Genomic DNA, 14,067 nt, shown 5'->3' with positions numbered 1-14,067 from the left:
AAGACACTTCAATCGCTGGGGAAATTCTAAGGTTTTAGAGGTTATCTTTCAGGAATCAAGAACAAAGACTAAAAATTCTTTGGGTAAAGTTAATTGTAAGCCCCACAGAGGTTTATGTGAGAAATGCAAGATTGGCTTAATGTTCAAAAATCAACATACTTTAGCATATTAAGAGAATAAAGGAGAAAAGCCCTATGATCATCACGATATTTTTTTAAATTTTGAAAAAATTCAACACACATTCGTAATAAAAACTCGGCAAACTAGGAAATGAAGCAAACTTTCTCAACCTGATAAAAGGCATATACAAAAGACGTAAATAAATAAAGATAAAATTAAAGACTTACAGTTAATATTACATTTACTAGTGGAAGACTGAACACGTCTCCCCTAAAATTAGGAAGGGAAATAATTTCCACCTCACTACTTCTATTGAACATTGTACTGGAGGTCCTTGCTAGTACAATAAGAAAAAGAAATAAAAGGCAAACAAATTGAAAAGGAAGAAGTAACAAACAGGATTATATATACAGAAAATTCTAGATAATCTACCAAATGACTACTAGAGCTAATAATTGAATTTAGCAAGTATACAAAAGCAACAAAAAAATCAATTACATTTCTATATACTAGAACTAATCAGTTGGAAAATAAATTTTTAAAAGAAACATTTACAATATCACCAAAAAACATAAAACATTTAGGAATAAATTTATCAAACAACATGGAAGAGATTCAAAGGCGCAAATAATCAAGCTAGCTCCCTCAAGCAGCCTATTTAGTCATATCAAAACAAAACAAAGAAAGAAGGTAGGACACGGTAAGCAAACATAAAATAAATTAATACAATAACTCAGAGATGGCTCAGAGACAACAGTCAATATCAAATCACATAAAGAAGCAGACCATGATCGCTTCAACAAGCTCCCAAAACAAAGAATCAAGGAATCTTCCAGACGAAGAGATATTCCTGGAATTACCAGAGGTAGAATACAAAAGATTAATATACAGAACTCTTCAAGAGATCAGGAAGGAGCTCAGGCAAAATGCAGAACAAGCCAAGGAACACAAAGATAAAGCAGTCGAGGAAATTAAGAAGGTTATTCAAGAGCATAATAAAAAATAGGCTGCAAGAATCCATACAGAGACAGCAATCAGAAATCCAGAAGATAAACAATAAAATTTAGACAACTCAATAGAAAGTCAGAGGTGCAGAACTGGGGAACTAGAAGTCAGAATTAGTGAGATTGAAGATAAAACACTTGGCACCAAAATATTTGAAGGAAAATAAAAATAATTAAATGATCTGACACAACTGGATTTCCACGTGCAGAAGAATGAAGCTGGATTCATACCTCACACCATATACAAAAATCATCTCAAAATGGATCAAGGACCTAAATGTAAGAAAAAACTATAAAACTCTTAGAAGACAATATACAGGTAATGCTTCAGGGGCGGGAAGGAGGAGGAAAGAGGGAGTTTTTGCTTAGGGTACACTGAATGCATATTTCTGGTGGTGAGATAATTCGGAAAAAGATAGTGAGAATAATTGCACAACTTGAGAAATGCAATCAATGTCACTGAATAGAAGTTCTTTAATTGCTGCATGTTTTATGTTTTGTTGGGTATATTTCCACCATAAAAAAAGAAAAAAACAGAGCAAGTGTTTCCAAGGACGTGGAGAAATTGGAACTCTCATCCATTGCTGGTAGAATTGTAAAATGGTGAAGCCACCATGGAAAAGTTTGGCAGTTCCTCAAAAAAAGTAAAAATAGAACTACCATATAACCCAGCAATCCCAATCCGAAGTACATATCTTAAAGAATTGAAAGCAGGAACACAAACAGACATTTGTGCATCGATGTTCATTACAGCACTATTACAATAGCCAAAAGACAGAAAATACCTAAATGTCCATCAACAGATGAATGGATAAACATAATGTGGTACATGAACACAATGGAATATTACTCAGCCGTAATGAGAAACGAAGTCCTGACACATGCCACAACATAAATGAACCCTGAAAATATGCTAAGTAAAATAAGTTAGTCACAAAAGGGCAAATATTGTATGACCTCACTTATATGAAATATCTAGAATAGGCAAATGTTAAAAGACCAAGATTTATTAGTGGTTACTTTTTTTTTTTACCAGGAGTGAGAAGAAGAGGGAAAGGAGGAGACACTGCTAAAAGGACACTGAATTCTGTTAATGGTGGTGGAATAATTTGGAAATGAACAGTGGTGATGGTTGAACAACAGGATGAACATAATCAATGCCACTGAATTGTACCTATAAAAAGTGTTGAACTGGCAAATGCTTGTTATATATATTTTTACCATGATAAAACAATTAAAAAAAAAATTTAACACCTGTCTTGGTCATCTAGTGCTGCTTTAACAGAAATACCACAAGTGGATGGCTTTCACGAAGAGAGGTTTATTCTCTCACAGTCTAGTAGGCTAGAAGTCTGAACTCAGGGCGCTGGCTCCAGGCAAAGGCTTTCTCTCTCTGTCAGCTCTGGAGGAAGGTCCTTGTCATCTGTCTTCCCTTGGTCTGGGAGCATCTCAGCACAGGAACCTCAGGTCCAAAGGACATGCACTGCTCCTGGCACTGCTTTCTTGGTGGTATGAAGTCCTGCTGTCTCTCTGCTCACTTCTCTCTTTTATATCTCAAAGAGACTGGCTTAAGACACTACCTAATCTTATATATCTCATTAATATAACTGCCAGTAATCCATCTTATTTTATCATAGTGATAGGATTTATAACATATAGGGAAATCACATAAAATGGTGGAAAATCACACAGTACTGGGACTCATAGCCCAGCTAAGTTCACAGATATTTTGGGGGCACACAATTCAATCCATGACAATAAACTAAACTGATTATATTCACCAAAATGTTCATCTCACCTCTTACTTCAGAATTCCTTTCTCTTCCCCCCTCTGAATTATAAAGACATTTCTAACCAAAGTTTGCCACACACCCAGCTGAGGTGAACATCCATGTTATCACATCTTTTCTAATTCTTTCAAACATTCTGATGAATTACTTTTATTGCACCTCCCTTCAATCAGTTAGAATATGTCTGTATTTTCCAAACTAAAATCCAACAATTTTCATAGGTTTTTTGGTTTTGTTTTTAAGTCCCTTTGCAGAAGTGGAAGCAGTTATGCTTTGCTAATCATCTCCATATATGGTTAAGTGGTTAAGGTAACAGGAGAAACAAAGGTGCTGATTTTAGCAATGACTAAACATGAAAGTGGTGGTACAGGAAGTAAACGTTCCCAGGAGGCAAAGAATGAGAGCCAACATCAGGATGAGATCTGTGAGCAGACCCCAAAGGTGCAGATACGTAAAATTGACCAAGGTAAGCACCTGGTATAAATTGCTTTCTTGATAAGAAGTATATATGGGTATCAAAAATACCAGTTTATCAATGAACCAAGAAAAAAGAAACAGTTGAGCATCTTTCACGTTTTTAAAATGTACTGTTAAAACCTTTTATCTGATAAGGGTTTAATATCCAGAATATGTAAAGAACACCTAAAATTTAACAACAAAAACACAACCCAATCAAAACCTAGGCAAAGGAGTTGAACAGACATTTTAAGAACCTGAATTCACTTTTGTGAACTGAACAATACTTTTTCTATTAATTAGTTAAATCAATAAAATTAAGACAGAAAGAGGAGATAGAGACAAATAGTTTTATCTTTATGGTACTATAACCACTTATTCAACTCCCCCTTTTTTCTTTCTCTTGTCCTAAAACTTTTACTGGAAAACAACCCCTGCCACCATCCTCTCGTAACATAATTTGTTAAGGCTATAGGAGATCCTGGAGCTTATTTACTAGTCTAGGTAAAACTGATGTCTTACATATAAATGTGAGCCATGGCATGAACGTGAGTTTGAGTATGTCGATAAAAGAAATGATTGACAAGCAAGAAGACAATAAGGCCAAGTAAAGCGGAAGCCACTTTCATAATACCAGTGAACGTGGGTGACCAAGGAGAGGCTTAGGATGAGGAAAAAAAGAATTTTTTTTTAAGGAAATGGAACCCAGAAAGCAGACAATTTCAGCAGAAATGAGGTCAGATAAGAAGTAAGACATTAACTGGCTAGGAAAATCTAGAAAATAAACGACAGTTTAGAAGGTTTCCAAAAAATACAGGTGTTTATATCTAATCTCTATACCTATACCTAGGAAACTAAGGAAATGTTACCACTTATGAGATAAAGAGTCTCTACTAATAACTACATTTAAGATAACAAATTGAGCATAAGTGCTTATGCTATGAACAAAAATATTAGTAGAAATTAAAAGTAAAAAAGAACATCTTGTGTTTTAAAAAATATTAAGCTGAGTCAAACAACACTGATTAATGAGATTCTGATTTATCTAATAACCTATCTAGAGATGATTTCCTTCTCTGAGGTCAGCTTACTTTATAAAATAAATAATGCTTGCACCCTAACATGCTAACTAATCCTACATCACATCCTAAAAAAAAAAAAAAAACCATTGCCATCGAGTTGATTCCAACTCACAGCAACCCTGCAGGACAGGGTAGAACTGCCCTATAGGGTTTCCAAGGAGCAGGTGGGGGATTCAAACTGCCAGCCTTTTGGTTAGCAGCTGTAGCTCTTAACCACTGCGTCACCAGGGGCTCTACATCCTATGAGAAGTAGAAGTGAGGCCTGAGATAACTGCCATTCTCTCTCCTTTTCTTCTCCCCCTGACTGTACCCTGCCCCATCCTGCTCCCTTGGTAGTATGGGACTGAGGCATGGAAATGGATGTTATGTCACTGAGAGAAGGCTGAGAGAACTTCTGTTTGGGGCAGTCAAAACTTATTTTAACATACTTACCAACATCTCCATAAACATACAGGCCCCTCGGAGGTTTCCTCCTTGAAAAAAGCTGCAAATTAAGAACAAATTATAAATTGCTAATATGGAAATAATTTAAATATAATCATATATACAGCGTTCTTAACTGTGCTACATACAAGACTAAGATGGGCTATTATACTTAATAAGTAATCATTTAAATTTTAAAAATTTATGTAAAAGACTTTGAAGCCCAACTTTAATAAAGAAAGCCATGAGCATAATAGCCCAGAGCAAGGGCTATGAACTCACACTACCTGAGTTTACATCCCTGCATCACTTAACCAATTGCCATTGAGTCGACTCTGACTTACGGTGACCCCATGTGCGTCAGAATAGAACTGTGCTCCATAGGGCTTTCTGAGGTAGATTGCCAGGACTTTCTTGCAAGGCACCTCTCAGTGGATTCAAATCTCCAAACTTTCAGTCAGTTAGCAACCAAGTGCATTAACCATTTGCACCACCCAAGGACTACCTGTACCACTTACTAACCATGTAATCTTCCTCCTCTTTCCTAACTGGGTTCCCTCAAAATGGCAATCTAGCTCATTCCCAATAAACAAGAGATCAAAAGAATCTTTCTGGAGAAACTAAACGGTCTCCAAAGAAAAGGCCCAAATGCACTAAAGTATGGGCCTCTCCCCAAAAAAGAGTCAAGACTCTACCCAATCATCTTACAGTGAAGCACACTAGCCAACAAACCTCTAAAGATAGAGCTTTCAACCAGCTTTTAGGACCTTAGATAAGATACAAAAATGAACTGATAGCCAAGAATGAGTAGAATTTTGAAAAAAACTTCCAAGATGAAAGTCAGAGACAAGAACAAATATACAGGGGAGAAAAAACTTGTAGGAAACAGACTGTGCAGCGAGCAAAAGGGAACTTCAAAAATAAAACTGTAATCAATGTAATTAATATGCTAAGAAAAAATAAGAGAAGCTATTACAACCATAAAGCAAGAACAAAATGCTACTTTTTAAAAAAAAGAACAAAAGAGAGTACTTTGAGATTTAAAATAAAGTTTAGTAAAAATAAAATTTCAGGAAAAACATTAGAAGATAAATTTGAGGAAATGTTTCAAAAAGTATAACAAACAAACAGCAACAATAAAAGACAGAAACTGTAAGAATCAGAGGATTAATTCAGGGGTCTAACATCTGACAAAAAGAAATTCCAGAAAAAAAGAACAGAGAAATAAAGAGACGAGGAAGTTATCTCAGAAATAATGCAAAGATTTTTCGCAGAACTGAAGGACTCGATTTCTAGATTGGGAGGGCCGACTGAGTGCCCAGCAAAATTGAAGAAATAAGACCAACACCAAGTCATAACACTGAAATTTCAGAGCACTGGGGATATAAATAAAATCCTACAAACTTCTGAGGGTGAGGATAATCGGAGAAGAGAAAAAAAAGGTGATATAAAGACTTGAATGAAATTTGAGGGAAAAGTATTTTAAATCTAATCCATCCAATCTATCCATCAAGGGTGAAAATGGACAAATGGCATTTCATACATAAATAAACCAGCTGCCATCAAGTTGATTCAGACTCACTGGGACCCTGTGTGTGTCAGAGTAGAAACGTGCTCCATAGAAGACTGGAGAAATCCGGAGAGTATGGCCCCTGGGTACCCTTTTAAGTCAGTACCAAAGTCACTCCTGAGGTTCACCCTTCAGCCAAAGATTAGATAGGCCCATAAAACAAAACGAGACTAAGTGGGCATAACATCCCAGGGGCAAGGACGAGAAGGCAGGAGAGGACAGGCAAGTTGGTAATAGGGAAGCCAAAGTGGAGAAGGGGAGTGTTGACACATCGTTTGGGGGGGCAACTAATGTCACACAACAATATGTATATTAATTGTTTAATGAGCAATGAATTTGCTCTGTAAACCTTCATCTAAAGCAAAAAAGTAAATAAATAAAATACAATTTAAAAAAGAGATTAGACAAGAAAACAAGAGATGCAGAAATGGGGGAAGAGAGAGATGCCAAGCCATGTGAAGACTGCCCAGGAGCAGAAGCTCAGAAGAGACAAGGACCTTCCTCCAGAACCGACAGAGAAAGATAGCCTTCTCCTAGAGCCAGCACCTTGAATTCAGACTTACAGTCTCCTAAAGCATAAGAAAATTAATTTGTTAAAATCAAAGAAAGAAAGAAAGAAATGTGCTCCATAGAATTTTCAATGGCTGATTTTTCAGAAATAGATCTCCAGGCCTTCCTTCTGAGGCCCCTCTGGGTAGACTCAAACCTCCAACCTTCTGGTTAGCAGATGAGCGCATTAACCATTTGCACCTCCAGAAATTCCACACATGGTCACAAAAAACTTCACACACACACAGAGAAAAACACAGGCTCATGAAACAAAAAGGATCCCTGGGAAGGGAAGCCCTGATAAGATGAAGGGTTGCTCCAGGGCCACAGTGGAACAACAGGTCAAGAAAAGCAATAAAGTCCACACCAAATCAGGAGGGTAGAGGGCTCCAAAGGTGAAACAAAATGGAGGGAGCTTCTCTTTGCCTGATATTATTAACCTAAATAACCATCCTGAATGTTTTGTTACACTTTGATGAGTAACCTTCAAACTTTGCAGCAATTGCTAGACGCCTGTGTAAAAACCAAGGTAAGCCAGAGCAGAGAGAATTCAGAGGGTAAAAGCAGAAAGAAGGTTATAACTTAGCACCAACAAGAGCAGTCAATATTTTGGCAGAGAACATTCTCAAAAACTTCATTTTAGGATCTAGTTAATAATGGCTTCATTTTTGGTTTAGAATCCATGGATTCACTCCAATCCACCTCAGATTCTTCTCTCACTTTGCTGTTTCTCTTAGCTTTCTCTACTAAACCCAGCCCCCAATTCCAGCATATCTCTTCTAGATCTCGCCATGGTTAGGCCAGACAAAAAGCCCCCCTTTGCTTTGATTTGGAGCCCTGATGGCCCAGTGGTTAAGAGCTATGGCTGCTAACCAAAAGGTCTGCAGTTCAAATCCACCAGCTGCTGCTTGGAAACCTTATGGGGCAGTTCTACTCTGTCCTATAGGGTCACTATGTGTGGGAATTGAGGAATTGATTCTACAGCACCATGTCTGGTTTTTTGGTTTTGCTTTGATTCTGTCAACTGGGAGGGCTTCCTTGTGTTTCTCTGCACATTAACACTCCATCCATGCTCTCCTCTGTTGTTTTTTTTTTCCTTCTGAACACTTTATTGTGCCTTAGGTGAAAGTTTACAGAGCAAATTAGTTTCCCGTTCAATAATTTAATAAATTGTTTGTGACACTGATTGTCATCCCTGCAATATGTCAGCACTCTCCTCCTTTCCACCCCAGGCTGCCCATTTCCATTTGTCTGGCTTTCCTGCCCCTTCTGCCTTCTCATCTTTGCTTTTGGGCAGGTGTTGCCCATTTGGCCTCGTATACTCAATTGTTCTAAGGAGCACATTTCTCAACACTCCATCTATTCTTAAATCTCAGCTGAAAGCAGATTTCTACTCTTGCCAAAACCTCTTAATTTTTCTTGTTTTGCTATTTTACGTGAAACATCTTTGTGCATTGGTTATTCCATTTTCGACTTGCCAGCAAAAATGTTATGCTCTTAAACAATTTTAGAACAGCATCAAATTGGAAAACTTGCATAAAGTCTAATAATCTCTGAGTATATTCTATGTACTAGAAATCTTTTGAAAGCAACATTCTGTATTAAGTAACTAGGAGTGTCATGGGGATTCATAATTCTTCGCAACACATTTTGCAGAAATAGTTTAGGACCACTCTAGTACTATTCACATGATATAATCAATATATACTGAATAAAGGGAGTTCAAGGCAAAAAAAATTAACAAAGATGAGAAAAAAGATGTCACAGAGAGAAACCAATGGTACTGGCAAAAATAACACTCAGGTTCCTCTCTTCTGCTTTACCCACTTGATAACATATTTAGAAAGGGCACTTTGGCAGACATATATACAATATATTATGCCATATATATAATATATTTGGCACAATATATTACATACACAATTTACATTGAATTATATTTTACAATAATATTTAGAAGATGATAAAAGGGTGCTGTTGCAGAATACCAAAGGAGAAGCTCCTTCAAACATCTGAGATCACAAACACCTAGTATGACGTGAACACTGTTTAACTTGAAGATCTTACTACAAATAAATTGATAAACAAAATGGATGCCCCGTAACAATAAATATATTATGTACTCCAAGTATTTTCACTTATAGAGTCAAGCTAGTTTTCTTTTAATAAAATTTCGATCTTTAATAACTACTGAAAGTATTGTAAGGTATTTAAGAATCTATGGGGAGCCCGGATGCCACAGTGGTTAAAAGCTATGGCTGCTAACCAAAAGGTTGGCAGTTTGAATCCACCAACTTCTCCTTGGAAACACCATGGGGCAGTTCTACTCTGTCCTGTAGGGTCGCTATGAGTTGGAATCCACTTGACTACAATGGATAAGCATCTATTATTTTAATGGGAAAATCAGAAAATTGAATGGTGAACTGTAAGACTATTTAGAAGGCTATAAAATGGGTCCTAAAGAAACGTTAAATTCTTTATCAATAGTAGTGGTTTCAAGGAGAGTTAGGTCCACCCAGTTTTCTTCAAAATGACTATAACTCACACAGAAACCCACATCACTTACATGATTGTCATTTCCATTTTCTCACAACTTACCCTGTTTTTCAGTTCCATTAAATTTCTTATTCTTAATGCTTTGAATTCGCTAATTTGTTCTTACGTCTTAGAGATCACAGGCAACTGACCATGATCTCTACCCTTGCACAGTTCCTCCTCGCTGGTTATTCTTGTGCTTTCGTCCCCCAGGTGCCTTCTCTGTCCTGCTTTGTACCCCGGGGGCTAATCTTGAGGGTTGCCTTCTGGCTGGGTTCAGCTGGTGGGAGGCTACTTACAGGAGATAGAAGGGAGGAAGGGTGGAGGGAAGTCCAGGTCTTTCTTTCTTTTCCCTCCCTGCTGAGTCTGTCTGGTAGAGCTGCATCCCTCCCAGACCATCAGGTGGTCCATCCTTCATCCCACCAGTTCTCACCAGGCCCTAATCCTCCATCCCTGGTTTGCTGCCTTAGCCCTGCCCACACCTCTCTAAGTAGTTGCTTGATTCAGTCTTTATTTGAAACATCTGAAGTAAACTGTTTCCTACTAGTACTCTGACACATCCCCAACCCCCAAAACTCACACAATTAACACTAGACTCAGATTTGAAAGTCTGAATTTGAATCAGTGTCTCTACTGACCAGCCGTAAGATCTGTCATAAATTACTAGACCTTTCTGCATCTTATGTAACTTGTAAAATAGAATGACGGCACCTTTTCTAATGGATTAGTGATGAGAATCCAATGACACTGCACTATAGATTGTGCAGGTGATAAACATAAGGATGGTGTTCGAAGACAGTGATGATCTCTCACCTATCTCCAGTAAGCCTAAAAGAAAGAATGCTGGAGATGGAGCAAAAATAATCTGGTATTTATTACCTATATGACCCTCCTATTTATTAGCTACTATTTGGTCTCCATGAGTCACTGTTGACTCAAAGGCAGCTATCTATTTCTTAGATATGTGACCTGGGATAAGCCATGTCAACTCGCTGGCCAACTATTTCCTTCTCTATTGGGTGCACAGCACAGGGGAGTTCCCAGACATGGCCTACTTCTACAAGCCTAATCACAAGGCCCACTTGCTCACACTAAAGACTGCAAACTTCATGTGTTTATTGACACTTGTTACTACTCAAACTTATAGACCATAAAAAAGAAACATCACACTCTTGGACACACCCCTCTCACAGATCTGAACAAAATTAATAAGCTAAAGCTATTTTATATCTATATAAACTTTATACTAAACTGATCAAGAATACATTCAAGAATATACAAGCCATGGCCTCATTTACCCTGAGACCAGAAGAACTAGATGGTACCCAACCACCACTACTGACCGTTCTAATCAGGGTCACAATAGATAGACCCTGATAAAATGGGAGAAAAATGTGGAACAGAACTACAAACTTCATTTAAAAAAAAAAAAAAGACCTACTGGACTAGTAGAGACTGGAGAACTTCCCTGAGACTATTGCCCTAAGATACCCTTCTAATCTTAAACTGAAACTAACCCCTGATGTCACCTTGTAGCTAAATAACAAATTGGCTTAAAAAATAATATTACCCTGTAAGTACTGTGCTCCTTTAAAAAAAATCACCCACATGAGACCAAATAGTCAACATTTACTTTAAAAGGGGGCAGAGAAACTAGATTAACGAAAATGGAACAACTAGAAGGGAAATAACAAGACTATTCACACATTGTGAAGAATGTCATCAATGTCATTTAACAACTTGTATAGAAATTGTTGAATGGGAAACTAAACTGCTGTATAAACCTTCACCAAAAACACAATAAAGTATTATTTAAAAAAAGAAAAGAACACATGGAACAATTCAAATACAGTCCATGTGTTAAGCCATAAAGGAAAGCACAATAAATTCTAAAGAATCAATGTTCTCCAACCATAACATGATAATAAATAATATTAGAAATAAATGATGGAAGGGTAGCTTGAAACACCTCATACTAAGATATCTACCTTCCCTTTACAGTCACCCAGACTCCTGAAGATTGCTGAAATAAAAAAGTCTCATAACCCTGCAGAGTGGACCCCTCACCAGGCCCTCTTTACTGTCAACCATTCTGTTTTCTTCTGCAGCAATTCTATGGAATCTCAGCTCCCTTCAAGCTGAAAAACACTTCTTCCATCATTTTCAGCAGCTAATGTCTCCTGCTTCTTCACAGCAAGAAAGTAAATGGCATTAGGGACTTCAACTTCCTATAAGAACTTGCAATCTCACCCATGTCTACATCCTTCCTGCCTCCCTTCCTCCCATAACAAAAGAAGATAGTTTCTCTTCCTACCCAACCTTCTATCATAGGCTGGATCTCGAACCACCCTCTTTCTTAGGAACCATGGCCTTTCAAATTAAATTTCCCTTTTTCTTGTAATTCTTTTCATCAATATCTTTTAAAATGTCTTCCTGTGAATTTAATTTTACCACATTGAAGTGAGAAAAGTGTTTCCCAGAAAGACATAACCCAGCAGCCATATTGAAAACACTAAAATTAAAAATTTGGCCAGCAAAAAAATTTAAAAACAGGTAAAAAGGCAAATAATAAACTGCAAACATTTTGAAACATTTATTACAGACCAAAACTTATTTCCTTAAAAAACAAAGAAAAAAAAGAGCTTTTATAAATCAATAAGAAAAAGATTAATAACCCAATTAAATATGCAAAGAACATCAACAGGCAATTCCTTGAAAAATAAATATAAATGGCTTAAACATCTAAAAGAGTACTTAATTTCTTTCACTGCTTATTCAAATTCAAATTTAACTGATGTCCTATACTTTTATTTGTACTTGCTAAATCTGGAAACCCTATTAATTATATACTATTATTAAATCGATGTTAAATCTCTTGGGTGTGATAACAGTATTAATCATTATTCGGTCTAGCATACTATTGAAATTTTTCAAAATAAAAAGTTGGCAATAAAACAAAATTTGGTAAGGTGACTCATTACAGTATTACCTTTACTTTGGAACTAACTCTAGAATTTCTAACACATACCAAGAACATCGAGAACTTTTCCAAAAATATTTGCACAACTGCTTCAAAACTATTCCTTTATTTTAACTGCTGCAAATTAAAAGTACATATGTCATCCATTACTCCAAATATTTTGATATAATGATTTTAACTATCTTTTGTTCCCTGTAATATTAAAGTTCTAGCATTAAATTTATTAAATTTCTGATTATAACAATTTGAAGATGCAAATGACTTTTTAATGCCTCATGCATTCAAACAACGAATATTTATAAGTGCATATATGGAAACCCTGGTGGCGTAGTGGTTAAGAGCCACGGCTGCTAACCAAAAGGTCAGCAGTTTAAATCCACCAGGTGCTCCTTGGAAACTCTATGGGGCAATTCTACTCTGTCCTATAGGGTCACTACGAGTTGGAATCCACTCGCCGGCAACAGGTTTGGGTTTTGCTTTGGAATACCTGAGTCGTACAAACGGTTAATGTGCTCAGCTGCTAAGAGAAAGGTTGGAGGTTTGAGTCAGCCCAGACACACCTCAGAAGAAAGGCCTGAAAATCAACTTCCAACAAATCGTCCATTGAAAACCACAGGGAGCACATTTCTACTCTGACACACATGGGATCACTACGGGTCAGAATCACCTCAGCAGCAACTAGTGGTGGTAGTGGTAGTGAATATGTGCCACTGGCAGACAAAGGACGTGAGGCAACTTCCCCAGCCAATCCCTACATGTTCACTCACTCCTAACTGACATTTGATTCCAGACTAACTCTGGTGAAGCTATGGTAAATCTGATCTACCTTAAATCAAATTCACAGTGACCCTATAACACAGGGTAGAACTGCCCCACAGGGTTTCCAAGGCTGTAAATCTTTACAGAAGCAGACTGCCACATCTTTCTCCTGAGGAATAGCTGGTGAATTTGAACCGCCGACCTTTTGGTTATCAGCCAAGCACTTAACCACTGCACCACCAGGGCTCCTTTGGTCTACCCTAGTCTACCACTAATTAAGAGGGATATGTAGGACATAAGTAAAATTCTTAAACCAATCTAGAGTCCACCAAAAGAAAGATGTGGGAGCTATCCCTCAGTCTGAACCCTGTTGAGGTTCTGAATTTGAGGAATTAAATTGGCCTTCCAGGCATCTTCTGGGTTAGCTAAGAATTGATGGTAAGGAGGGAATGAGAAGGCATACACATTCACAGAGAGACACATGAATATAGGAACTCACAGAGACACCTATACTCTCACATGGAAACATGGGTAGACTCACAGCCACCCCCAAGAACTGCCTTCTGAGTCAGCATTCTTTTGTGAATCTTCAGTGATGACTTCATTATGTATTCATTCCACAAATATGGCTTGGACATTGAACATCCACTTTGTGGTAGGTAGTAAACTGGGTTCTGCAGACCCAGAAGACCCAGAAAACAAAGACACAGCATTTATCAGAGGAGGACATGGCCGCCAAGTAGGCAATGTGAGAAGGGCCATAACAAAAGGTTGGGGGCAGCCTCAGCAAAGACCCAGA

At 37.5% G+C, this 14,067-nt stretch overlaps 1 protein-coding gene across 6 annotated transcripts in view; it reads right to left on the bottom strand.

The window, feature by feature from the left end:
* The window catches only part of AFG1L (AFG1 like ATPase), a 280,634-nt gene that overhangs the window by 187,880 nt on the left and 78,687 nt on the right, over nucleotides 1-14,067 (bottom strand). For all 6 annotated transcript variants that reach the window (XM_064289510.1, XM_064289507.1, XM_003404306.4 and 3 more), the window contains one exon: nucleotides 4,885-4,936. In XM_064289510.1, coding sequence (XP_064145580.1) covers nucleotides 4,885-4,936 — 52 coding nt within the window. The remainder of the gene's footprint in view (nucleotides 1-4,884; nucleotides 4,937-14,067) is intronic.

This window comes from Loxodonta africana, chromosome 1 (assembly GCF_030014295.1).
Source record: "Loxodonta africana isolate mLoxAfr1 chromosome 1, mLoxAfr1.hap2, whole genome shotgun sequence".
NCBI classification, from domain to species: domain Eukaryota; kingdom Metazoa; phylum Chordata; class Mammalia; order Proboscidea; family Elephantidae; genus Loxodonta; species Loxodonta africana.
The sequence above is the reverse complement of the archived record's forward strand: the minus strand, read 5'-3'. Positions and strand labels throughout refer to the sequence as shown.